Source organism: Manis pentadactyla, chromosome 3 (assembly GCF_030020395.1).
Source record: "Manis pentadactyla isolate mManPen7 chromosome 3, mManPen7.hap1, whole genome shotgun sequence".
Lineage (NCBI taxonomy): Eukaryota > Metazoa > Chordata > Mammalia > Pholidota > Manidae > Manis > Manis pentadactyla.
The window spans coordinates 101,094,625-101,120,412 of record NC_080021.1 but is presented as its reverse complement, the minus strand read 5'-3'; the positions used below and the strand labels follow the sequence as shown (position 1 = coordinate 101,120,412).

General features: G+C 43.5%; 1 protein-coding gene across 12 annotated transcripts in view; it reads left to right on the top strand.

The window, feature by feature from the left end:
• FRMD4A (FERM domain containing 4A) overlaps window positions 1–25,788 on the top strand; it is a 573,879-nt gene that overhangs the window by 473,860 nt on the left and 74,231 nt on the right. For 11 of the 12 annotated variants that reach the window (XM_036908068.2, XM_036908069.2, XM_036908066.2 and 8 more), the window contains exons 6-11: window positions 5,632–5,688; window positions 6,626–6,648; window positions 17,090–17,173; window positions 21,943–22,008; window positions 22,240–22,297; window positions 24,449–24,535. In XM_036908068.2, the coding sequence (XP_036763963.2) occupies window positions 5,632–5,688; window positions 6,626–6,648; window positions 17,090–17,173; window positions 21,943–22,008; window positions 22,240–22,297; window positions 24,449–24,535 (375 nt within the window). Of the gene's footprint in view, window positions 1–5,631; window positions 5,689–6,625; window positions 6,649–14,951; window positions 14,970–17,089; window positions 17,174–21,942; window positions 22,009–22,239; window positions 22,298–24,448; window positions 24,536–25,788 lie in introns of those variants that run through there. The other variant, XM_036908071.2, reaches the window with a different exon arrangement.

The following is a 25,788-nucleotide window of genomic DNA, read 5'->3' as shown; positions in this document are numbered from 1 at the left end:
AGGAGCAGGTAGTATGGCGTGGGGGTCACTAACACCCTACATGGTCACATGTCCAAAAGCACGTCTGATGTGTTCTAACTAAGGTGACAGATAGGCCATGGAAAGGAAACGCATGACCAGGGGATGGATAAAACACATTTAGAAACATGTCTAGTTCCGTGGAACATTTCCGTGGGAAGTCTGCCGGGATGCTGTGTGCTTCCTGGGGAGCCACACGAGAAAGCAGGGGCCCTCCTGCCAAGCTTTCCATCTGGTCTTTCCTGAGATGTCCACACTGATCTGGGAGCTTCACATATTACCAAAGTTCAAATAATCATCCTGGAGCCACATTTGCTACTTAGGCCTATAAATACCATCACTCTTGTTAAAAATAAAATAAAGCAGTCTTTATCCAAAGTCTTCAGAGAGCTTTGCTAATGAACAGATAATATCATCTCATCTGCAGGTGAGAGAAACAAAGCCCAGAATCCAGTCCTGTGGGACAAAGGAACCAGCGTAAACAGCAGTCTCAGACATAGAGCGTCCTAGTCCCTACCTCTGAGTCTGAGGACTGCAGCTTCCCTGTGTGTGCTCAGGTGGCAGAGAATGGAGGGAAAGGAGGACATAGTGGGACTTCTGCTTTCCCTTCTGTAGAATGACTGTCAGGCACTCGTTATCCTGGTGGTGCCCGTGACCTCTAAAAGAGAGTCCTCTGGGAAGTATGCAGGAGACAGCAGAGAAATCCCTGGTCCACAGAATGAGGGGTGGCCCAGCATGAGCAGCATGCACCCCAGTGGAGCATTTAGACAGACATGAAGTGACTTCACTGGTGAAAAGCTGGCAAAGAGCTAAGGAAGAGAAATTGTGCAGGATTGCATGGTCCCATCCCACCCCATTGCCCTGTCTCCCAGTGGCGACTTCATGTAGTCGTTATGACTTGTTCAACTGGGTGGGGGGTGGGGGTGCTTACACAAGGACCCAGAGGCTCAATGTGGGCATCAGAACCTACTTGGATGATGTACACAGTGACCAGAATATACGCATGTGTAGACACACACATACACAATGCTGCCTACTTCTTTAAATATATATATTGTAAGATTCCTATAAATGCTACAAAATGCTGAAGAACAGAAACAAAACGGGGGGGGGTTCAGATCATCTCTAAGCACCAATGAGTGAAAATTAATACAGACATGGTATTTATAGTGTGCCTTTGAGTTTCCAAATCACCTCTACATTTCCTCGCCAAACTCAGTAAAGTAATTGGAAAAGAAATTGTTACCCCCGTTCCACTGGTGAGGAAAAGAAAATTGAAGGGGGTCCAGTGATGTATTCAGTGTCTTGGAACTGTTGGAGAGTTGGAACCAAAACCTGGAACTTTCAGATGAGAGCAGAAATACTCTTACAGCCTGTAATCCTCAGATGCTTTGTGAGTGGGTAGAGAGGTGGGAGCAGTTGGTGAGAATTCATTAGGGAAACCCTGGGACCCTGCAGGTGGTCTCAGTGGACTCTACAAAGGTCGTCCATGAAGTCCCCTCACCCTACCCTGTAGTTGTTAATCATATTTTCTGTTGTAATTATAATTTATCTTATGCTCAGGTTGGAATTTCCATCATTCCTGACCATGGAGGAATGCTTTTCATTAAGATTCTCAGTCGAGTGTGAAGACCACCGCATAGTCCCCAGAGCCAGGGCACCCTGAGGAGAGGCAGCAGTCCATCTCAGGACTGCTGGAGAGCCTCCACAACACCTGCCGCTTGGGGTTCTCCTGGGGCTTTTATTTGGAACACTTGGAGCCCCTCACATGGAAATCTTTCTGAGAATATTGCTAACCATTATGCTGCTGATAAGTGATTTCAGGCCTCTTCCTCCAGCTACTTAATCACCTGGGATAAAAGCAGTGAGTGGAGGAAACGGGGCTGTCCTCCCCAGCCCTGCTCTGAACACGCACGCAGAAACCTAGAAACACTCACGTTTGTCTTTTCCGCACCATTTTTTAAAAGATTGAAAGTGCAGCATATTGTGCAGTGGTAGGTAAACAGATACCCAGATACAACCAAATGGCCACCAAAACCGCAGGGCATGTCCCGCCTTTCTACCAGCATCTGCCTCTTGCCGATGAGTTCAAGGTAAAATTAATTACCACATGGGTGTCAGACCACCTGGGATCCCAGGCAAGATGCTAGCACAGCAAACAGCCCACAGACACACCTCCTCGAGTGGCTCTGAGGGCACCGGGGGCACTGGGAGGTCACAGCTGCAGCCTCCAGGTGGCGCCACATGGGAACGCCCACAGATCTGCCCTGATGGGTCTCTTCCTGCTCTCCCTGTCTTCCCCGTTTTGTCCTAAGTCCAGGGAAAACTCAGCACCCCAGAAGTTAGGGAGTTTCTTCACGCCCTCTTTGTGGTCTCATTCAGTGTGCTTTACCTGCTTGAGCAGAAACATGAAAAAAACCACCTCCGGATTCAGAGAAGTCAGAAGAGAAAAGGGAGAGTAGCCTTCCTAAAGTTATGTGGCAGCATGCATCTGACGGGAGGGCCCCTGGAAATGTCCATTCACTGCTGCACACTAGGATCAGCTTTCAGGTTCTGAGGACCAGGGGGAAACGGGCAGCTGGGGCAGAAGGCCTGGAGCTCTGTTTCACTGTGGTGGAGTGTTAAAGGTGGCACCACCTGGAGGAGCAGCTATACGGGGAAGAAGTGCCCTGAGCGGGAGACATCAGGGAAGGCAGGAAAGCATTTTCTTCACAATTAGGAACGTGTTTTCCACCATTCCCAGCTTGGTTCTTACCACACAGCGCTTAGATCTCTGTATTGACCCTCCAAAGACAGACGAGATGAATCTTGAACTCCATCATTAAGCAGAAATGGTAAGAAGTAATAATGTAGCTCTTTTTTCCATCAGGCTTTGCAGCTGTGGGGGATGTCTGAGCTGCTTCATCCTTTAATCCTTTTCCCTCTTCCTGGCCATAGTTTGGCTCACACTGTCTTTAATATCTTCACTGGGAGAGGACCACGGTCAGAGAAGGTGAAAACTCACCCCATTTAAAGGTGTGAGTTCCTACTCGTCCTGAGGACAGTGTGGTGAGAGGGAACTTGGGTGTGTCAGGTTAGACATCTCACTGTGCATTTTTGGTAGTTTTGCTCTGAATAATAGCACATTTCAGTTCACGTTTGCCACCACATTACTTTCCATCAGTCTCTCCTAGAACTGCTTAATGCACTGTGTAAAATAACATAAAACAAAAACCCACCTCCTCTGCCTTCCCCACCCATTTCCCCCAACAGGTATAGACATTTTCATTGAGCAGATGAGTCAAAAATGAATGAAAAGCTATGTCCACACTTAGAAGGGCTGTTCCTGCTGGTTGTTTTTGAGTTTCCCATAGGTAAGCCTCTCCTCCAGTGTTAAATATTAGCCCACCATTGACCATTAGCGGCAGCATAGATGTAAATGTTTGACCGAAGAGCACACATGCCAGTCTTCTGAGAGTACGTACGTTCCAGAAGTTGATTGGTGGGAATGAAAATGAACACAGCAGGCATAGAAATGGTCCATTGCAGAAGCCCTGGCCAGCATTCCTGTTAAATCATTTGTGCACCGTTAAATGATTTACATTCTGCTGGAACTTTCAGTCCCGGCACTGCAGTCCCAGGCATTCCTCCACAGCCAGCACTGACAGTCCGTACCAAGTACAGCAGCTATGGAGCTCTTTTAGCAGGCTCAGCATGAAGAGTTACTGTCCCTGACTCTTCCGTGTTGTCTCCTTAGTTCTCTTAGCCCACACTTCTAAGATGGTTCCGTAGCAAATATTATTATCCATCTTTGAAATTCCTAAACCCAAAAGAGCCAGAATAATGCCTCTCCCTCCAAAGATACAGTCTTGCTTGAGTGCATTGGTTTGAATTCCAGGGTCCAATTCTGGACCACACACATAAAAAATTAACTAGAAAATCCACCAATCAGAGTTTAGCCTATACTCTTGTTTTAGTTCAGTCTAATACTCTTGTTTTAGCCAACTTGATGGTAGATGTGGTTCTGAGAATATGTTGGCTGAAAATAATTTTTTTAATTGGTATGGAATTGATATAAAACATTATATTAGCTTCAGGTATACAACATAATGATTCAGTATTTGTATATATTGTGAAATGGTCGCCACAATTAAGTCTAACTAACAGCTATCACCACACATGGTTACAAAGTTTTTCTCTAATGATGAGAACTTTTAAGATCTACTCTTTTAGCAACTTTCAAATATACACTACTGTTAACTATAGTCACCACACTGTATGTTATATCCCCAGGACTTGTTTATAACTTGTGACCCCCTCACCCATTTTCCCCACTCCCCACCCCCTGCCTCTAGCAACCAATCTGTTCTCTGTATCTGTGAGAATTTTATTGGATTCCACATATAAATGAAATCATCTGGTATTTGTCTTTCTCTGACTTATTTCACTTAGCAATGCCCTCAAGGTCCATCCATGTTATCACAGATTTTATTCTTTTTATGGCTGAATAATATTCTATTTTATATGTGTGTGTGTGTAATTTCATTATATATATTCCATTAGATACAGGCTTAGATTTTTTTTATCCATTCATCCATCAGTGGACACTTAGGCTGTTTCCATTTCTTGGCTATCATAAATAATGCTGCAGGGAACATGGTATGTTTATCTTTTGAGTTGGTGTTTTCATTTTCTTCAGATAAAAACCCAAAAGTGGAATTGCTAGATCATATGGTATTTCTTTGTTTAATTTTTTGAAGAACCTGCATACTATTTTCCATATTGGGTGCATCAATTTGCACTCCCGCCAACAGCGTAGGAAGGCTCCCTTTTCTCCACATCCTCACCGACACTTGTTATTTCTTGTCTTGTTGATAATAGTGATTCTGACAGGAATGAAGTTGTATCTCCTGAGTCCTTATTGGTTAGGGGGAATCCACATCCTTACGGAGGTCATATGCTAGACAAGACGTTGGGGGATTGTTTCCGGCCCTATCACTGTCATTCAGGTCTCGTGACTTTGGGAGAGTCCCCTGACATTTGGATTTCTGTTCTCAGTCAAAGCAGGGTGTGTAAGTCTGCTCCAGCTCTGACTTTCTGTGGTCCAGTCTCTCACCATAGGATCTATTGATGTTAGGGAGAGAAAAGCAAAAGATGGACATTTGTCCTTAAGTTTGGCAACAGAAGTACAGTGTCAATTTGTTTATCACACATGCTGATGCATGAGTTCCCTTTTGTCTTTAAGCTCTGGACCATATGTAACAGTAGTGTTGTTCACTAAGAATTTGTTAAGAGAGGAGATCTCATGCCAAGTGTTTTTAACACATACACATGTGCACACACACACACACACACACAAGGGACTCAAGGAAACTTTTGGAGGTGACGGATATGTTTATGACCATGAATGTGCTGATGGTATTCAGGCATATGCTATGTCCAAACTCATCAAATCGTATGCAGTAAATGTAGAGTTGTTTTGGTTTCGATTATACCTCAATAAAGCTGTTTAGAAATGAGATATGAACTGTATTCATGTTGAAGTATGTATATATTAGATTTTTTTTTTCAAAAACCAGGAGAGGTTGTAGTTCAAGCACCGAAGTGAACTTCTTTGTTGGTTTTTACTTTCAGGAGCTGATTGATGTTGACAGTGAAGTGGTGTTTGAACTAGCCTCCTATATCTTACAGGTAAGTTGGTCTCTGCTCATCTGTGTATCCCAGGGCCATACACCGGAGAAAGAGGAATAGGAGTACGCACAACAAGCTGCCATATCCACTAGCTGTTAATCATCTTAATTATTTCTAGCCACAAAAGGAAAGGGCTACTGGGGGCTCTGCACCTTAGTAGTAAATAGGAGCTTCTGGTCCTGCAAAGGTTTGAGACCACATTTCTCTGCAAGGTAAGGTTGTGTGTGAAATCTGAGCCTGGAGGAAACAGCTCACTCAGTAACCCCATTTTTTTCAGGTGTGAACCCACTTTGGACAAAGCCAAGCAAATAGCCAGAATCAGTTTACAAGAGAATCACTTCATGCCCCCTGAAAAGACAAGGAAAAGACCTTTAGCTTACATGAAAAGTAGATATTACTGAATATTAGCAACAGTAGCAATATTAATAACACTGGCAAGATAAATTGAAATGATGTTATTAATGTATCCCTTCAACAGAGATTTACTGAACAACTACTGTGTTCAAGCATAATTCTAGATTCACTAAAGGTCCCATGGTTGCTGCCTGCAAAAGTCTTTAGTGTAATCAGGAAATGGCCCACAGTATAAGACAGAACGACAAGTAACACAAGACAGGCAGTTCTACCCAAATATACATTCGGATTCAGCACCACCTTTAAACTAGAAGAAGGTAGACCACGGCTAGAGGCAGAGGCTTGCATTGACACTAGAATCATTTTCTTTATATGTAACATTTTAAAGTTTAATCTAGTATCTCATATTCATGTGACAAATGCATGCATCCTTTCTTAATTATATTCCAGTAGCCGATAGGATGATGGCAGTAGTAAATGGCACTTATTCAGGAGAGGCGCTGTCCTGACCACAGAATGTATATTAAAGTCTGTAACAGTAGGTTTAAATGTTTCACTGATGCTGAATTTTTTTCTTCTACAGGAGGCAAAAGGAGATTTTTCTAGGTAAGTTCACACTTTTTTTTTTTTTGCTTAATAATGTATTCTGTTGCATTTCTATTAATAGTTTCTTTCAATAAATCCTTTGTAGGAGGGCAGTTTATTAGTATTATGTACTAATGATGAGATCCAACTCTGAATCTGTCAAACAGGCAGAGAAAACAGTAATAGAAGCAGGGTATATTCTATACAAAGTGGAAAGCCTGGAGGTTACTAAAAGGCTGAGATTAGAACCCAGTGTCACGCATGGCCATTCTGTGAGGTTTGTCAGGATGGCCGAGTGCCTTTGTGGAACCTTGAATCACCTCTATAGGGTGGCCCTAGCTGCAGATGACATTGCACAAGTGGACATCTTTCCTTCCTCTCAGTGTTCGTCCCCAACACTCAGAATAAGGTGCTATCCTGTAGGGAGGTTTCTTTCAGGGAAATAATACCACATAAATATCCGCCTTCAGCTTTCCTTCTTTCTCTGAGTATTACCTTGGAGAGGACATAAACACGCTTAGCCACTGGGAACTCTGTGTCCTGCTTCAGTCACTCTGGAGAACAACAAACTCCAGTCTTCTCATTCATTTCATTAAACACAGCATGTTGCCCAGCATGGCTGAAAGTTCATGGTCATTACTAGAGCCTTCAGAGAATTGGGGGTTACAGTCACCCACCATCAGGACTGTCTGCTCACACAGGCACTATCTCTGGGAGTCTGTCTTGCTGAACTGGTCCAAGGGAAGGCCAAGATAACCCAGTCTTCAGAATCAAGGTTAGAGACAAGAAGACCAAACCACGTGTGCAAACAACAGCAGCAGGGTGTAGGATTTTGGCCCACTGGTGGGAAATTAGCAAAGTTGGTATTAAAAGGAAACACAAATCACCCCTCCACTCCATGAAGGAAGTTGTTTATTTTCTCATGCTTTGGGTAATTTGGTCTGAAGATACTAAACTACATCGGCTGGCTGCCTGTGTGTCCTTGTCCAGCTCTGTCAGGTTCATGCTGATTGGCTTCCCAGGACTTAGCTGCTCTCTTTGAGCTCGCTCTGCTCTCTAACAGCGCCTGAGGTGTAGAGTCTCAGTCAGGTATCTCCACAAACATACAAAAAATTATTTTATGATCTAAAACAAAGGTTAACAAATATTTTCTGTATAGGGCCAGACAGTTTTATCTTTGGGTTTGCAGGCTATACAGTCTCTGTTGCAATTACTCAACTCTCCCTTTGTTAGTGCAAAAGCAGCCATAGACAAAAGTGAGTGAATGAGTGTGGCAGTGTTCTAATAAAACTTTATAGATTTGGAAATGTGAATTTCATATACATTATCATCTGTCATGAAACATTCTTCTTTTGGTTTTTTCCCCCAACCATTTAAAAATGTAAAAGCCATTGTTACTTCATGGATCATATAAAAGCAAGTAGGGGGGTGGATCTGGTTGGGGGCTTGTAATGTGCTGACCCCTGATTCTAAAATTGGTTCCTTTAGCTCAGCTTAAATATTTGCATAAGAAGACCTCCAGACCCCTTTTATTTAGTTCTTGCTGTAAACCAGAAATAGTCCATTTTTTCTGACAGGCTTTTTTATAGCCTTAGCAGGAGACCTTGAACATTGTAGGTGGCCAGTAACCACTCACTGAACTTGTTGAATGAAACATTTTCAGGATACAGAAACTATGCTTTGTTATGTGTTTTATGTGTTACCTTTTATACCCTTCATTTAGCATTGGAATTTGGGGCTTTTGATAAGTGCCGGCTCATATGATTACAAAGATTTCTAGAGTCTCGTGAAAAATGATTCAACAACCACATATCCAGCAGATTCCATTGTCTGGCCTACTTGCTCTGAAGATACTTTTTCCCCCTTTCACTAGCTCTGAACTCTGCTGTAAATATTATGTATTTTTGAGAGTACACTGACAGGATGGAATGTGAACTGTGGACAGCGTAATCTGGCCCCACAGACCATGGGAACGTGTGGCCACAGGGATTCGGGGAGAGGAAGTAGAGACCTGGCGTGGCAGTAATTCATGCCCCCCTAATGAGCCTGTGGAATGCCAGCTTGTTGGCTTCAGAGAAACAAAGGATCCTGCTTTAGCCTCATTTGTCAAAGTGCTGCCTCCCGGTTTGTTTGTAACAGCAGCTATCTGGGAGAGAAATAGCTGTCAGGGGAGGGAGAGGTCAGACACCTCACCGAAAAGGTCAGTTTATCCCCCAGCTTAAAACGCACATCACGGAAGGTGGAGGTGATCTATGGCGTGGGATTCCTCGATAAACACCTACTGTCTGTAGCAGGCCCAGAGTTAGTCTTCTTGAGTGGCCTGGAGTTTGGGAATGAGAGAAGTAATTCTAACGTCCTGGTTTGTGCCTCTTCCCCAGCTACGTCCTGAAAAATCCCAACATTAAAGCTGGTCACATTCGGTATGGTGGCTGGACCTGAGACAGTTTAGATGTTCCATGATCATAATTTAATATTATAGGAAGTTGGTTTTGCTCTGTTAATAATTAATGCAGGACTGTACAATCTCAGTTGTATTTAACTGAGTGGCTTTGACTTGTATACCTGCCCTGTAAATAGAATACATTTTCCTGAAAAACATCAATAAAATGAGATGTCAGCTTAGAACACACAGAAAACTGGGGAAGGCTTTTCTATAACACATGGTCCAGGGCCGGATTCTAAGATATTCCAGAATCTAGAGGATGGTATTACCTTTTAAACTAATGGTTGCACAAAAAAGGCAGAACAACTCTTACATAGCTGGGGGGCCTGAATTTATAACTTTCCAAAAGGCCATTTTGCCCAGGATGTTGTTATTCTATATATTTACATTTCTATGAATTTATTCAGAGTACATTTATGTAGGATGACTGTTAAAAAACTGCAAATTATGGGAGCAATTTCCTTGAAGTAAGAAAGGCAAAGGGTTATTTTTACAAAAAGGAGAAGTCCAAGTACTGAAATACTTAACCAGAAGGAGAACTCAATCAAGACAACCCAGAATCCTAGCTGCTCTCTCTTAGAAACTTGCAAGCTTTTCTATTTCTTCTTTTGGACTCTTTGCTCAGCAGACCCCTGAAGGCTTAGTCTTACATAACTCCTTTTCTTTCCAGTTAATGAAAAGGCTCACTTCCTTGTCTTACTGAACTTCACAATGAAATTTTGGGTCCAGCAGTGCTGACAGAAAATGACTGAGGTATAGAAAGATAAGAAGTATTGTCCACGATAAGAAGGAATATATGTCTTACATGTTGGTCTTCTATCATAGAGTGGACAAATTTGTAAGATACCGTTAAAGGTTTAGGAAATAGTCGTATCTAAAAATAATATGTTCTCACTGGTGTTATTTTCCTTAGCACAGCATGTAGTAATCTTATTTCACTTCCTCGTGTATATGTATGTAAAGAAAACGAATGACTATCAGCAGTCAGGAAATCAGTAGAGTTAGCATTTCTCCTTAAAACAATTGAATAGCCTGAGAGCCGTTAACCATGGCAGCTACACAGGCAAAGACAAGGTTGAGATCTGTCTACACAGATTAGAAAACTAAAGTTCTCATTTAATAATTGCTCCTGAACATTAGTCGGCTAACACATTTTCTATGATTTATATGTACTTTATGTATTACAAACGCTGCAATGCTTTGAGTGCTGAGCACTGACATTTCTTATTTTAAAAATTAAAGAAAAAAATATTGGGTTATTGTAGAAAAATAATATCCTCCTTAAGAAGGTCATTGCAGGGAACACCTCTAATCAACTGAACAGGACATTCTAATGTACAGTTCATGCTAATTTAATATAATAGAAAACTTATTCCTACGCTGTAATAGATGAGATGTTACCTACAAGAACTTGATTTTTTGTGTTTTTCTCTAAGGGGATCTTAACTGAAAACCATAGTGGCCAATCTCCTAACCCTGATTTTGAGAATCACCTCATTTTTCATGTTCTGTCAGGCCTTCTGATATTCCCAAAAGCGTGCCACCAAAGAAAAAGGAAAAAAAATCATTTTAAACAGCATTTTGCTAAATTGATAAATTGATTAAAAAATACTTTATGCTGAAGAGCAAAAATAAATGCTCAAATCACACTACCTTTGATATAAATAAAGAATTATCTATACATTAACAGGGACCAGTAAAAAAAAAAGGATTTTTTGTTAACAAGATTTACTGAAACCAGGTTAGGAAAGCTCTGTTACTCTGGGCTGTCTGCAGGGACCTGGAAATATCTTTGTTATATAGAGTACTGGATGTACTGATACTAATAATTAAAACAGGATCCTACCAGCATGAGATTTATGAGGACCAGTAAGCAAACTGCACCTAAGAAAGACTGATATTAGGCAATGCTGTGTAAAGATCCATGTGCCATATTTTGCTCACTGTTCAGCAAAGCCTAATATGCATGAGAGGCAGCAGAGGGGCACCCTACATGTGCAGGCTGTCTACTCCAAATACACACAGCAACTAAAGAAAAAGAACTAAAATTGTGACTCTGTACTTGGAGGTCAGTTTATATGACATCTGTACAAAGTTAATTGCTGGTCCCAGTGAGAGCATATCAACTTATCAGAGTTCAGTGGTCAGTTAGAAAGTTTACTATTTGTCTCTGATTTATCAACGTGCAGGTTTTTCATTCTGTCTCTTAAAATCATAATCATAGTGAGGTGATGCTTTTAGAAGTAGAGCAATGCATTAGTCAATCAATAGAAATGAGTAACGATCCATCATTAACAAGGGAAATTGATTTTTCACTTCCATTTCAGAAAAGGAGTTGGAATATTTATTTGTGCCGTAAAATCCCTTTAACCTCCACAGACTGTATTGTTAGGTCTTGAGGAGAGTGGTTTAGAAGCAAAAAAAAAAAAAAGTAAAGACTATTTAATATTTTATCTTCTATAAAGCATGGGAACACGTGTTCACTAGTCTGGAAAGATAAAATGAAATTTCTGTGACCAAAAAAAAAAAAATGTGCCCTCTTGATTTTTTGCTCTTTGTTTGCAGTCTCTTTTGCCTTTTAAAAAAGAGTATTTGCAAATTGACATAAATGACACTTGGTTTACTGGTATCTGAAAATTCCTGGTTTGTAGGCCTATTTTGTCAAACTAGACGATGCCTTGTAGACAGTCATAGGTTAAAGGAAAAATTTTAGAAGATCAACAGGAAAAGAAGACAAAGAGCTAATTTCTTCTAAAAGATTTTTATAGTAACATAAACATTTGCATAGATTGCTATCTCTAAAAAGCTGACATTATTTTCTTGCTCAGCATTGAAAATTGATTAATCTAAAGCAGAGGTCTATAAATCACAATTCCAAGTCTACTAATAATTATTATTTTGTACTTACATAAATGGTTTTACTACTATAATGCAAAGCAAGCACAGTTTTAAATCATTATTGGAGCATTTGATTATTTGGGGTATATTTTCCTACAAATTTTTAATTGGCCTCTTGAAAGAAAACAGCTGACATTAATCATATAGTAAGAAAAATGAATTTGCAGAGACTTTCAGATAATTAGTAAACCCAGACAGTTGTGTTTGGAATAGTTAACATTTGGAATACAATAACCTAATAGTATCTTTACTACCCAAAGCTGCAAATTTCCCTACTGAAATTTCCTAGAAAAAAAAGTCATTTGTTAAGCTTGAAACACATCTATCAGCCCAAAGAGGAGTTCCTGTGGGAAGAATTCAAATTTATATAATTCTCATATATTATTTTACCAAGGAAAGAAGAGAGAAAGGGGTGTGTGTTGTTTTCCTATGATTTAAAAATGAACTTTAAGGGAGAAGCAGCTGGAATCTTTCACACCAGCAAGACCTTTTGAAAGGAACAAAATCTGTGAAAATTTGAAACAAAATGTTCAAGTGGAAAGGTTATAAATTGCTATAGCAAGCTTTGTTTTTGTTCACAGAAGTCCATTTTACTGAGCTTTCAAGTGAGTAATTCACATTTTCTGAGCATAGAAAAGTTTTCATATAGGGTGTTTTGCAGGATGATATTCTTCAAATCCTGTGGGAACTGTTTAGATCAAAGTAAGGCTGGAATTTTGTATTATGACAGCTAGTCTCTTTTGTTAAGCATGCATTTAATATCTATATCATATTTTGAGTTGACCTCATGAATAGTAAAAAGGTTCATGGCTGCCACACTGTCAGTTTTTCAGAATTAAGACTCCCACTGTAAAGAGTGATGTAGAAAATGAATCAGTTGCTTCTTCTTATGCTATTTGAGGAAAAGTATTGTCTTAAATTGTAGACTTAAACATTTTTTTAACTTGTTTAGAGTTTCACAAGTCTACAGCTGTGTTAGAAATTCACAGAACTTTTTGTGTCAGCCTAGGAAACCAAACTCACTAATCATGAAAGAAATCTTTACTTAGATAAATTATCAGTTAGAATCAGAAATAAAGACACAGAATTTTACCACATGGAAGGTAAAATTAGGGGTGGCATATGTACCCATGAGCCATGCCCAGAATCCCGTGCTGGAAAAATCTCAAGAGGGTGCCCAAAAAAAATCTCAAAAATGCTTCCCTGTGTCCACATTAAATGGTCACACAATGGCCAGAGAAGCTTTGAAGACAACACCCCTAGCCACCTGTGAAAGACAGAACATGATCCAGAGGAGACAGACAAGGTCCTCATTTTCTTTATTGTAACCTGAACTTTAACTTGATTCACAAAAAAAGAGGGAGGAAGGAAAAAGAAAGGAGAGAAATTGTTTCCTGCATGGTTTTTAAAGATCAGTGAAGAAAAAAAAACCCTACAACTTTATTAATCTCTCTCAGTTTTCTAGATTTATTGTACCATTGAATAAAGTAATATAGACCCACAATGCATCTCTGAAGCTTTAAAGTCCCAGTGTTTCTGAATTCAGGAATTTGTGGCTCTTAGAGCAGTAGTTCAGGCCTCTACACTGGGGCAGAGGATAGAATCCAGTCTGTAGAATACTCCATCCAAACATGGATATTTACACCAGGTAGGACAGAGACAGATCAAACATTGCCTTCTGGATAAAGGTTAGACTTGCCACCAAATGGGTTAAGAAACAATTGTTTCTTAGAGCTTTTCAGATTTTGGAGTTCTGGGCAATGAGGACCTGTAGTTGTAGGTAATGAGAATATTTTTACTTATGAAATCCCTCTGCTGGAGAACTTTAACTCCATGATATGCTCAGAACATACAGAGGAAATAATATGACACTTGCTTTGTATTTCAGGATTGTCCTTTCTGTTACACTAGTACATCTTCCTGGGGTCAGTGCTCTGTTGTTTCAATACCCAAGCACATCAAAACAACTGATTTCAGGAAGAAACTTTCACACTAAGGGTATTCTGTGTGTCCCAGCTTTCTCCTACAAATTGTGGACATCTCATATGGCCCAGGGAAAATATGAGAAAGCATTTCCTTGTTTCTTTAAATGAAAGAAAGCCAACATATTATGGATTTTGCTTAATCCTATCAAATTTTAATTTTTGCTTTTTTCACTTTATGGTGTGTGGGTTTAATTTGTTGTTATTGGTGGCAGATTTCCTATTTGTTGATGTATTGGTAGAAATCTTAATTTTCCGAGGTAGATCATTCAAACCTCCCATGTTTGATGAGCAGTAGAAGAGAGATACAGCATCTCCAAAAAACAAAACAGAACAAAAAACCTGAATCAAAGACCAACACAACATTCAAGGATGACATTTTTGTTGGCAGTATTAATAACCACCTAAAAATTTTGAATAAAATCTGCTTAATATTACAAGTAAGAGGATTTGGGGTTTATTCTCAGTTTAGCAAATAACTCTCCAAGAGACCTTTTTTCTTTTTCTAAAAGTGGAACATGACCACTGTTGGAACATGACCTGTTTTAGGGTATCTAAGTTGGCATTTATCAGGTACTCTGAGCTCTGGGGGAAAGGCCTGAATGGCCTGAGGGAGGAGGCTGGGAACTTCTAGCACATTCATTAGGTTTTAGCTTCATAAGGCTCTGGGGGCAGAGTGACCAGGTCTCCCATTAAGACAGTTTCCTGATTTGTAGCACAGAGTTTGTCCAGATCATTTGACAGGGCTGGCCCACGCTGAGCTAGTGCAGATGTTTACAGACAGCAGAAAGGCAAATAGAACATTTCTACATAGTTGTCCTTTGGAAAGGATTAATAGCCATGGATCCCTTCCAGGATATAATGGATTTGGACGGGCTTCATGCCTTGGTGATTTCTTATTATATTTGTGTGTAACCTCACCCTGCAGAAGAGCTGAAGAAGCCACTGCAAGCTCCAGCAAGGAAGCCAAACCTGTGTCTGTCATTAGGGAAACGTGTTTGCCAACAAACTAGTATTTGGTGGGTAAAACAATCCTTCATCCTTTAGCTCCTTCCTTCCCCAAATATACCGTCCATGTGATGTGTGGGAGTAAACACAAACTCCAGCTCCCGGTTAATCACCTTTCTCAGGGTTTCCCAGCAGCACAGCCCAGAAGCGCCTCTCCATAAGGACCTGCTCCATGTAACTGATGAATCACTGAGTCGAATCCCATTCTCAGGGAGCTTGAAGGTAAACAGGGGACATGAGTTCCAGAACTTCATCATTGTGGGCTCTGGAGTGTTTGATGAACTGAGTGTTTGCTTCAGTTATGCCTCAATAGCATTTGGGTAGAATTTCCAAACCTTACTTAGGAATTGAATTTTCCTGAACACCAGGAACTAACCTGTTTGAAAACCTCCAGCGGCTGACCACTGCCTAGTGGATAGATTTGAGTTCCATCAGCTTGGCATTGAAGGTCCTCAGAATTCTGTGCTTAATCTGCCTTTTATTTAGCCTTATTGGCCCTTAATACCACGCACTCCAGTTGATCTCTTTGGTTCGAATTACATGGCCCTCATACTCCGCTGTATTCCACTGAGGAGCGAATCCTTTTCTCTACGTAAGGCCTGCCCCAACGCCTGCTCCCAACCAAGAGCCCACAGGGGCCTTCTTTCCAATGAACTTTTGAATTTGTTGTTTGAATCAATGTGATCAACCATGGCCCATATGGTCAGTCATCTTTTTATTCGCACCTCTCACCCCCCTCACTAAACTGAGCACTTTAGGACGAGGACTATGGCTTCTTTTTCATGCTACATTCCATATAGCAGGGGTTCCATAATACCTTCAGCTTTCTGATTGATTATTAATCAATAAATCCTTGCCATACCACTTAGACGATAATAGTTCAAGTACTTGGGTTTATTGATTCAGACAGTAACCAGGTGAGCTTTTCCTTCTGGTTGGTTGCTCAAAGCTAGGATTTGCAAACATCACTGCCACTGTTTCTAAGTTTGCTTGAAAAATACCCATTCTGGGAGCAGCTACAGTGTCACCCATGTGTTGCTTTGTCACCACATAAATACCCTTAAAGTACTGGAGTGGTTTTGCCCAGTGGCACTTGGTATCCAAAGGGTGGCTGCTGAGCCGTGGCTCTTAGCAGCGTTGCTGGCTGGGTGGCCACGCATGGAGGGCACACCCTCCAGTCAGCAGCTTGGGGGGTTTGGAACCCTCAGGACCTACCCATCTGTGACTGGGGTTCCTTCCTCACTTCATATTTATGAGCTCCTATCTCATTGCTTTTTTGATGTCACTGCCCAGGGCCCTGGTGGCCAGTGTTTGCCTTGCTTTGTATGAACGACACAGAAGCTGCTTCCACAGCATAGGTTAGAACTATGGCTGCAAGGCACACTCCGGGGGCAGCCCCTGCACCCCAGCAGGGGCTGTGAGACCCTTTAATACCAGCACCATCCCAAAGTAAATGCCACTGTCTCCAGAGGTAAGGTGTGGGTGCAAACACCCAGGTGTCCTGGCCCCGCAGGGATGCAGGTCAGCCGAGTATCTGGAGGGGCAGCAAGCATCTGCAGAACCCTGGGCAAAACCAGGGCATGTAAGGCATCTGCCATACCCGAGAACAGGTGCGTCTGTAGGGAAGAGGCCCCTGTTATACCAGAGGACCCCCTTCACACTTTCTAAGTCATTTCCAGCCTTGGCAAAGCAGCATTTACTTGTCATATTTTGGAAAACAGTCTCCAGTGTGTGGTCAGTGCAAGCAGAGAAAGTTGGCACTCTGTGGAGCGGGAGAACCAGCCCTCAGGGAAGAGTGGGGCTCATTCCCAGCCCTACAACCCATGCAGGGCCAAGGAGCCCCTCCTGGTTCTCCCCCGGGGTGCCATGGCCCTCTCCACCTGGAGGTAGTGCAGGCTGAGAAGGTGCTCTGCTCAGCAGCCCTGCACCAGAGGAGATGGCGGCAGCTCTGCTCGTGGTGTGTTCTTTCTCCTCTACATTAAATAAATACCAAGAGAGCACCCCCTCCTCCTACAGCTCTTCATTAAAAGGGAGCAGATGTGGGGTCTCCTGGCGAGGCCACTGGGTTGGCTCGTGTCACCCGGGGGCTTTCGAGGAGGGTGAGCGCGCTTCTTGGCGTTCTGTCTTTCAGCAACGACATGGTGAGGAGTGACTTGAAGAAGCTGCCAGCGCTTCCCACTCAAGCCCTGAAGGAACACCCTTCCCTGGCCTACTGGTAAGCTGTGCCCTTCTCTGCAGCTGGGCATGAGTTGGAGGCTCTGACTACTGCAGGGTCAGCCTGGACCCCAATAGGAGAGCAACCCCAAATTGTAGACGTGGCTTGAGTTGGTGAAACCGTTTTTTCCACCTTTATTTAAATGATGCAGTATGTGAGAGACCTCCTTTTTCTATTTTCTTTCTTTTTTATTAAAAAAACCCTTCTAGAATTTCACTTTAGATGCTTTGCCTCCTTGGACAGCCTTCCATGTGCTGCTAGAGTTTCGTTTTGGAATCCTTGTCATTTGATGACAGGATGTGTGAGGTTTTGAGAAGTGGGGGAACTGCAGGGGTTTTTTTCTTTGCAGGAGAGAGAGATTGATTCTTTGGTTTTCCCACAATGTCCCATACCCCCTGATTTAGCTGCCATGTAACATTAAGCTTTAGTTCATCTGTCAGGCCCTAAATTACTCATTCTAAGTGAATCAGGCGTGTGAAAGATTCCCAGATTGTGGTTCTGGTCCCAATTGAGCAGGGCTTGCATTCCTGGGTATGTGCTGAAATACTGCTGGGCTCACAAGCCCTGACCATTGTCCTTTGAAAAGCAGAATGTGGCTTCCCTGATACATTCTCGTATTCCTTGACAAAAAGCACTGCAATTGCTTTTGTAAAAACAAAAATTGCAGAACAAGTCAGTCCCGATAAACTGTAACATGTGGTTCTTTTAAGCACTTCTGTAGTATGTTTATAAAATTCATGGATTATCACCTCATCTGGCCTGGACACTTCTACAATCACCAAACTAGTGGTTCAGTCATCCATATGGCTGTCAGAGAAATCATTTCTCCCCATGAGACCAGGGCACAGGGCAGCTGGGCTGCAGTTAGAAGCTGCATCCTGAGGCTGAGAGCACCCTTCCATGTGCTCACACCCCCATCTCATCTCTTGGAGCTGTTTTGTTGCCACTCGTCCTTGGGGAACATAAATACTGGTAAACAGTAGCTTTAGTCATTATAATCTGCCCCTCCAGAGACAAAATCTGCTTCAACTGCAGGGACTTGCGTGTGTCAGCTTCCGATCTCCCAACCTGGGAGCACCTGGCCCCTTGTTCATGGAACCCTATTGCCTGCTTCCTGACACCTTATGCTCCCTGGACCTCATCTTCTACATCATCCCTGCCACTCATTTTCAGGAAACCAGTGGTGAAGGAGCTAGAGACACAAGAATGTCACTCTCGAGGCCAGAAGTTCCTACTCACGGGGATGTGTTGGCCAGAGGGGCTGTGGTGTTGCTGGGTTGTCTGGACTCAGTTGCTTTTAGCCTAATCCATCCCAGTTACCTCCTCATTCATTCATTTCTGAACATTTCTATACCCTACACTCATTTCAGGGCTTCTCTTTCCCTCCCTCTCTCTCTGGATTTTCCTTTCATTGTGTCCACCTGCTCTCTGCTCACATGTTATTACTAATACAGAAGCTCCTTCCTTCATGTTCCCACTTTCTCTTTTGTCAGTGTGAATATCTTCATCTTCATCCATATCTACAGCTCTCTTGCCTGCATCTCTGTGACCAGGCCAGCACTTTCCTGGGCCTCATTTAGACCCTGTACAAATGCATGGAGAGGTGGCAGGACCAGGGGAGGGCCATTTTCGAGCAGATGCCCTGAGGCTCCACAGCCCAGCGTATCTATAAACAGGCCAGTGGCGTGGACCATTCTGATGATGGATTGCGGCAGACAAGCAAGCAAACAAATGCTCCTTCTCACCTCATTTCATTATGGTTGGCTAGTTGTGGTTTGCTTTAGTATTCTACTTATTTGGATTTCTGTAAAGCAAAGATGTCAGGAAAGGGATAATTGCCATTCATGCTTCATAGACTGGCACAAGAGCTAGCAGACCAAATGTGTTCAGGGTTACCTCTGCCTCAGAGTCGTGGCTCATCTGCAGCATGAACCAGACCCCGTGTTGGCAGAGGAGACCTTCACTCCCTCTTCTTTGAGTTGCCACAGCCTCAAGTTGCCCTGATCATTCCTGAGCAAAGGATGCATCCTCAGTACTCTAAAATAAGCCATAGGGAGCCCATCTGCACAAATCAGGGAAGGCATTAGAGCTTAGTGAGCAAAGCAGTGAGGTTTAGAATCCTAGCTGGCTCTGAACTGCGAGGTAATGACAGTCCAGGAAGCTTGAGTTGCTTCTCTGCTGCCTTGATTTCCCATTTGTAAAATGTAATTAACCAAACCAACTTGATTCAGACTGTGATCCAAGAGAGGAAGACAGATGTCACATAATGCAATTAGAAAGTAGCTAATGGTTCATAATAATGCTGAGTAATCATGCAATAATCCTTCCGGCTGATTTTCCCAAGCACTTAGGCAAGCTTGGACTTCTCATTCCACGTGATCTCTCTCGGGGGCAGCGTGGGAGGCAGAAAGTTACAATCCTGTGCCTAGGGCTATAGAACAAGGCAGGAGCAGGGCCCTGACCTGGATTCTCCTGGAGTCTAGCTTGCAGGTGCTGGCCCACACTAATAGCCACACAGGGCGGGCGCCTCTGCCTTCACTCTAGAATCACTGGCACCACAGCTCCTCCGAAGCAGGGGACCATGTCCCGTCACCTGGAGTCCTCTTACATCACCACCCATTTCCTGGACCCCTTGTCTGCAGAGATGATGTAACTTAACGCCAAGGCTAGGCACCGTCAGGTTTAGTCATCTGTCTTTTTCTTCATGTGGCACTATGTCCTCCAGATAGTGTTCTGGGATGCCACTTACTCTAGCTGGTACATCGCTAATAGTTACGCTCTGAGTCCCTGCCATAAACCTGGGGTGGGTGCCGAACTGTCTGCCAAGCTCAGTGCACTGTAGCCATCTGTGAACTCCAGCAGAAAGGCAGGAGCAGGGCATGGGCCAGTGGGTTCTCCATCAGGTGGTGTGCCATCCTGCTGTGGGCCCGCGGGGTGGGGAGGCTGTGGAGACACTGCCCCGCAGCTGGCCTCAGACAGCAGGAGATACACGCAGGTGGGGGTGGCAAGATGCCTGCAGCATCAGAGGCGGGGCAGGACCCAGTGCTCAAGCCATTGAGTTGGTAAACAGCTGAACAGCTGCCTGATAGCATTTCTGACTTTCGTTGTTTTTCCAGAGTCTTGCTTGTGTTCACAGCTGCAGCACACTACTGATTTTCCTTTCCCCGCCTCAGCCCGGGATCCTCTCCCAGAGCTGTGAAGGGAATAGGCTCGTATCTACACTGAGCTGCTTGACTCTGGGGCTAGGAATGGACTCACAAAGTGCTGAGTGGTGTGGTAGAAAACCTGCCATCACACGAGTGAGCCGGGGTGGATGGGGAGGAAGCTGGCAGAGCAACCCTGGACATCCTGACCCAACTCGGAAGTTGTGGTGTGGCCGGGGTCCTCCCTGAGGAGGGCGCTCTTGCAGCATTGTGTCTGGAGGGGGCTCCGCCACCCCTGAAGCAGAACCCACAAGGCTGTGGAGCCGAGCTGAGGAGAGTGTGTCTGCGTCTGCCCTTCCTAAGTAGAGGGCAACTACAGAGGTGACTCTCCGACCAGAGAAAGGCCCCTCAGGGCTGGCCACTCCTGTTCTGGGTATTGGTGAATTGCAGACACTCTCTTGTGAAGAGCCAGACAACCTCACATGCACCAAATTTCAGACTAACAAAATGAAGACTTGTCATGGAAGATTAAGGTAGTCATTGGCAGATCAATAAATTACCCAGGGTAAGAGGTAATGAACATATAGAACATGTTACCCCCAGAAACACCCTAGCTGAAAGAAAGGTGGGCAGAAGGGTTTTAGATCAGTTCTGGAATGTAAATCAGTAATAGATCATAAAGGCCAACCAGGGAGGTCTTCAGGGTCTGTCCCTGGCATCGCCCCCCATTGTGGAGTCCTGGCTCATGGTGAGGACGGGGGAGGCAAGAAAGTGAGAAATAAGGTTCCCAGGTAGTGTGGCCGTCCTGGGGCCAAGGCCCTTGAACCTGGCTCCTCGGCAGGTGGATGTGCCTCCCTGAGACTCCCGGCTCAGCGCTCACCAAGGCAGCGGGAAGCAGCCTCTGCTCCTGCCCACCAGCCACCAGGCTTACTTCTCAGGGAGGCCCCTCAGCCCTCTGCCCTGACAGAGAAGGGCTTGGCTTGCTGTTGGAGCAAATCTCTTGATTTAGAATTAAGACCTAAGAAGAGAGGGGAATTCCCATCTCCCTTAGGGTAACTGGCATATTCCTCTGAGCCTTTTATTTCCTTGTGGTTTCTGTTAACCAGACCCAAATTCCAGAACTTTCCCAACCCCCTTGGAAGCCCTCAACCCTGAAAACTAACTCAGGGTAAGTAGGCCATGGGTGTTCTTTTGGGGTCAGCACCTGCCCTCCATGTCAGGCCCTGTACAGGCGGGACTTGGGAAATGAGGGGGACTGGAAGGACTAGCCATTCAGTCCTCTTTCTGCCCCATTCCCTGTCCCTCCCCATGGAGATGCCTGTTCACCTTTTCATGGTATCACTTTTTGCAAGGAGCTGACCCCCAAACCTGAACTCTAGTCTTTTTTTTCTAATCTGATTGTAAGTCCAAGATAAAGAGAATGCTGCAGAATTTTTTAGTAAATCCTTAGCCCAGGGCATCTCACAGGCTAGTTCAGACTAGCCACTTCAGCGCAGATCACTTTTCCAGGAGCTGTTGGTTCCTTGGAGCATCTCAAGAGGTTGCTCAGAAGAACTATCTCCAGTAGCAGAGTGCTCGGCTCTTGGCCTGGGACTGTCCTAACAGCACCCTTTCTTGTAATCCTAGTGAGGACCGAGTCATTGAGCACTACAAGAAACTGAATGGCCAGACCAGAGGTCAAGCAATTGTAAAGTAAGTGGCGCCTCCCAGGAGGGGAGGGTTCGTGTGCATTCTCATAGCATGTGGCAGGTCTGTTCATTTCTGCTTGGAAAGGCATATCTCCAGAGGGAGAAGGTTCAATTTAATTTTCAAGTAAATAATCATTCTTAGAACTTTACCATGCACATACACACACAAATATATATATGATACCAGTTCTGAATAACCCTTGTGTGTGTGTGTCTGTGTGTGGTGTCTTCCCAGCTACATGAGCATCGTGGAGTCTCTTCCAACCTATGGGGTTCACTATTACGCAGTGAAGGTAAGTGAACTCATTTGGTGTAAGGTTGTCAGACCTGCCCTAAAAAAAACACTTCTCTTTTTTTTCTTTTAATCATACTGAAGAGTTTGGTGGGGACTGGTAGGGATGATGATTTGCTGTTTGTTCTAGTTTGCTGTCACCTCCATCACTCATAATTAAACTAGAGATTAAGAAATGTACCTTCCCAACTCTCCCCATAAAAACTTTCTAGATACCAGAAGACCAATGAGACAGATTGATCAGAAATCTTTGAGATGAGACTTCATCTAGTCTTCTACTTGCTTAAACCTGTGTTCCATTTCTTCATCAGCCCTAGAGTTTGTCGGCCCAAGAGCATAACAGCAAGACAACCTCTAATACATATGCTCTGTGCCTTCCAAGAAAACTGTAGAAACATGCTCTTTTGCAGTTCTTACAGACCAGAAGCAGACCTTATGATTTTCAAAGTGCCAGGAGCATGTGTGTTTGGCCCTTGGAATCCCCAGGCATAAGTAGTTGCTCCCCTATGTGTTTGGAGAAAGAACACGTGAGTCCAAGCAAGCCTAAACCAACTGCATCAACACCCCTTGTTTGGTGGCCTCGGATTTCTCGATTCCAGAGTCTATGGTCCATCTAAGGTCGCTGCAGCACGGGGTCCCCTCCCATTTCGTTCTCTGAAACTGTTGCACTGTATGGGCACTTGGCAGAGACAGCAGCCTTATGCCTTTAAAAAAATTTTTTTTAAGAAATCATATGCCCTAAAACTTTTCTAAAAATTCAAAATCTGTTTCTTTTGCCCTTTGTCTTGTGCTTGCCTTGAAATAACTCATGCCCCATAAATATTTGAAAACCACAAAACCAATTTTGAGTTTTCAAGACATCTACGATGGGATGTACTAGGTTGTTCATAGACATCGCAGTTAGGACAAATCCAGGTAAAGGCTGCTTGATACGCCCACTGTCAACTCCTAGCATTTGGGAGCTTTATTTAACAGCGGAGTCATCCCACTTGAATATAAGATTATGGCCTACAATCCAGGGGCAAAGATCTCTGTTAAAGGAATAAACAGACTTGGTGTTTCTAACTCAGTCCCAGAATGTCTAGGCTTTGATTTTGCTACTTTGTCCAACCGCATGAGTCACACAGTCCAGCCTGCCACTCTGAAGGTGAACAGGACAGCCTGGTGAGCAGCCTGCCTGCCCTGTATTGCCACTGGCCTGCCGAGTAGTGTGGGACTGACCCTTTACCTGTATTTCTTTGACTTTTGAATTAGAAGAGTCTTAAAGTGTATCACAAGTGAAAGAAGCCCATCTGAAAGGCTTCGTACTGTATGATCCCAACTCTGTGACCTTCTGGAAAAGGCAAAACTGGTTTCTGGGAGTTGGGAGACAGTGGGAAGGATGAACAGTTAGAACACAGATTTTTAGGGCAGCGAAACTGTTCTGTGTGATACTGTAATGGAGGATACATGTCATTACACTTTTGTCCAGCACCACGAGTGACCCCCATTTAAACCAGGGACTGAGTGATGATGACATGGCAGTGTAGGTCCACTGCTTGTAACAAACACCCGTCTGGTGGGGGATGTTGGTGATGGGGCTGTGCATGTGTAGGGGCGGGGCCCGTGGGAAATCTCAGTACATTCCTCTCAATTTTGCTGTGAACCTAGAAGTGCTCTAAAACAATAAAATCTTTAAGAACAGTTTTTTAGAGGAGTCGCATTCTATAGTTCTATGCTCATTTTTAGCTCTGATAGTTGATTACAGTTCTCTACTCAGAAGGCTTTTATTAGAAGGTTTTATTAGAATGCTCAGCATCTCTCAGATTTTCCCTTGTGGGGTGAGGGGCCCAACATCAGAAACCTAAAGTCTTAGGAGAACAGGGAACAGGACCTTCACTACTTACTCATGAAGGAGGCCGGACCATGGCTGTGCTGCTGGTTAGGAACAGAGCTGGGCCCCAGCCTAGGGCACTGTCCATGTCACCTACTCACATAACTGAGCACCCTTTGATGATGGGGCACATGTTAAGGTAAAAAGCAGAGAGGTGGGCACCATCCTTTGCAAGGAATTTGTGTTTTCCTTTATCTTCAGAGAAATGAGGAGATCGCCTCTGGGTTTGTATTATCTTCCCCGGCCCCTTACTTACCCATACTCCTTCTGATGTCCTAGGACAAGCAGGGGATACCATGGTGGCTGGGACTGAGCTACAAAGGAATCTTTCAGTATGACTACCACGATAAAGTGAAGCCAAGGAAGGTAAGCGTGCTCTCCTTTTTGGACGTATGGCTCTCAGATTGATGGAATTGAGCAAAAATGTTATACCGTGCAGCCTAAGGGCCTCTGGGCTCACCAACCCCCTGCTAATGTGAGTGTATACAAATTGCTCTGCAGTAATCCAGGCTGAGTTCTCTGGATAAATATTTTTTTTTCCCTGTCACTAAGGAAACCTAAGCTGTTATAATTATTTAAGGTAAGGAGCCTGGCTTAGCGTTCCCCATGCAGATGAGCAAAGGGCTTGAGGGACTATCCTGTTTCTTAATATCCTTGGCAGGCTGCGCACCAGGGAAGGTGAGGGGCCGTTGCTCTTGAATCCTAAGGCTAAGCTGGGTTTTCCCAAAGGTTTTTTTTTTTTTTCCTTGGACCAGAGAAACTAAAAGAAGGGATTATAGGTCAGAAAGAAGCAGAAAATACAGAAGAGTAAGAAGCCTTCCTGCCAATTTGGTAAATATTTTATGGTATGTTAGAAGTGATCAGAAATCTGGAAAAAATAAGGTGATGTGCCAAAAAGAAAGGGAAGCAGAGAGGGGACTGCAGAGTCATTGTAAACACAAAACAGAACGTTTGAAGGGGGCACAGTGCTTGGATTTTCTCTGTTTTCATTTACACACATTTTTAAGACCAGAACAAATTGAAAAATTATAATGGAAAAATATCTCTGGGCAAGAGCTGTCATTCAGATCCTCTGGCAGAGAATAATGGAGTGACAGTATGCAGTTCAAACCCTAAAATACATATTAAAAGTCTATCAAAACCACACTCACTTTCAGAGAGAGAAAGCAATATTGGTCTGTTATGTCATTCCAGATTGCTCTCCAAGCTTCTTTATCCGTGAACGGGACTGGAAGCCACACTACATATCTGAGCTTATTGTGTTCTATCCAGTTCACCTACTCCCTTAGCCAGCTCTTTAATAAAATGATAGAAAAAAGTGGCCCAGTGTTGGAGAGAATTTTCACTCAATGGATCAGTAAGTCAGTTAAGGTCTAAAAAAAAAGATCTTGAACAAATGCTGGATGGATTCTTCGTTAAGAACAGTTCAGGAGGAAGCAGGCTGTCTGGGGCATATTGTTTTGTGGCCCTCTCAGAAACCCCTCTAGTTTCCATTATATGCTGCAAGACATGAATTGGACCCTGCAGAATTTTTCCCTCTGTTTTCTTGGTCACATACTTCTTCCACACTTGTATCTTTATTCCTGTTTCCCTCCACCTCTTACCCATTCAGCCTTTGT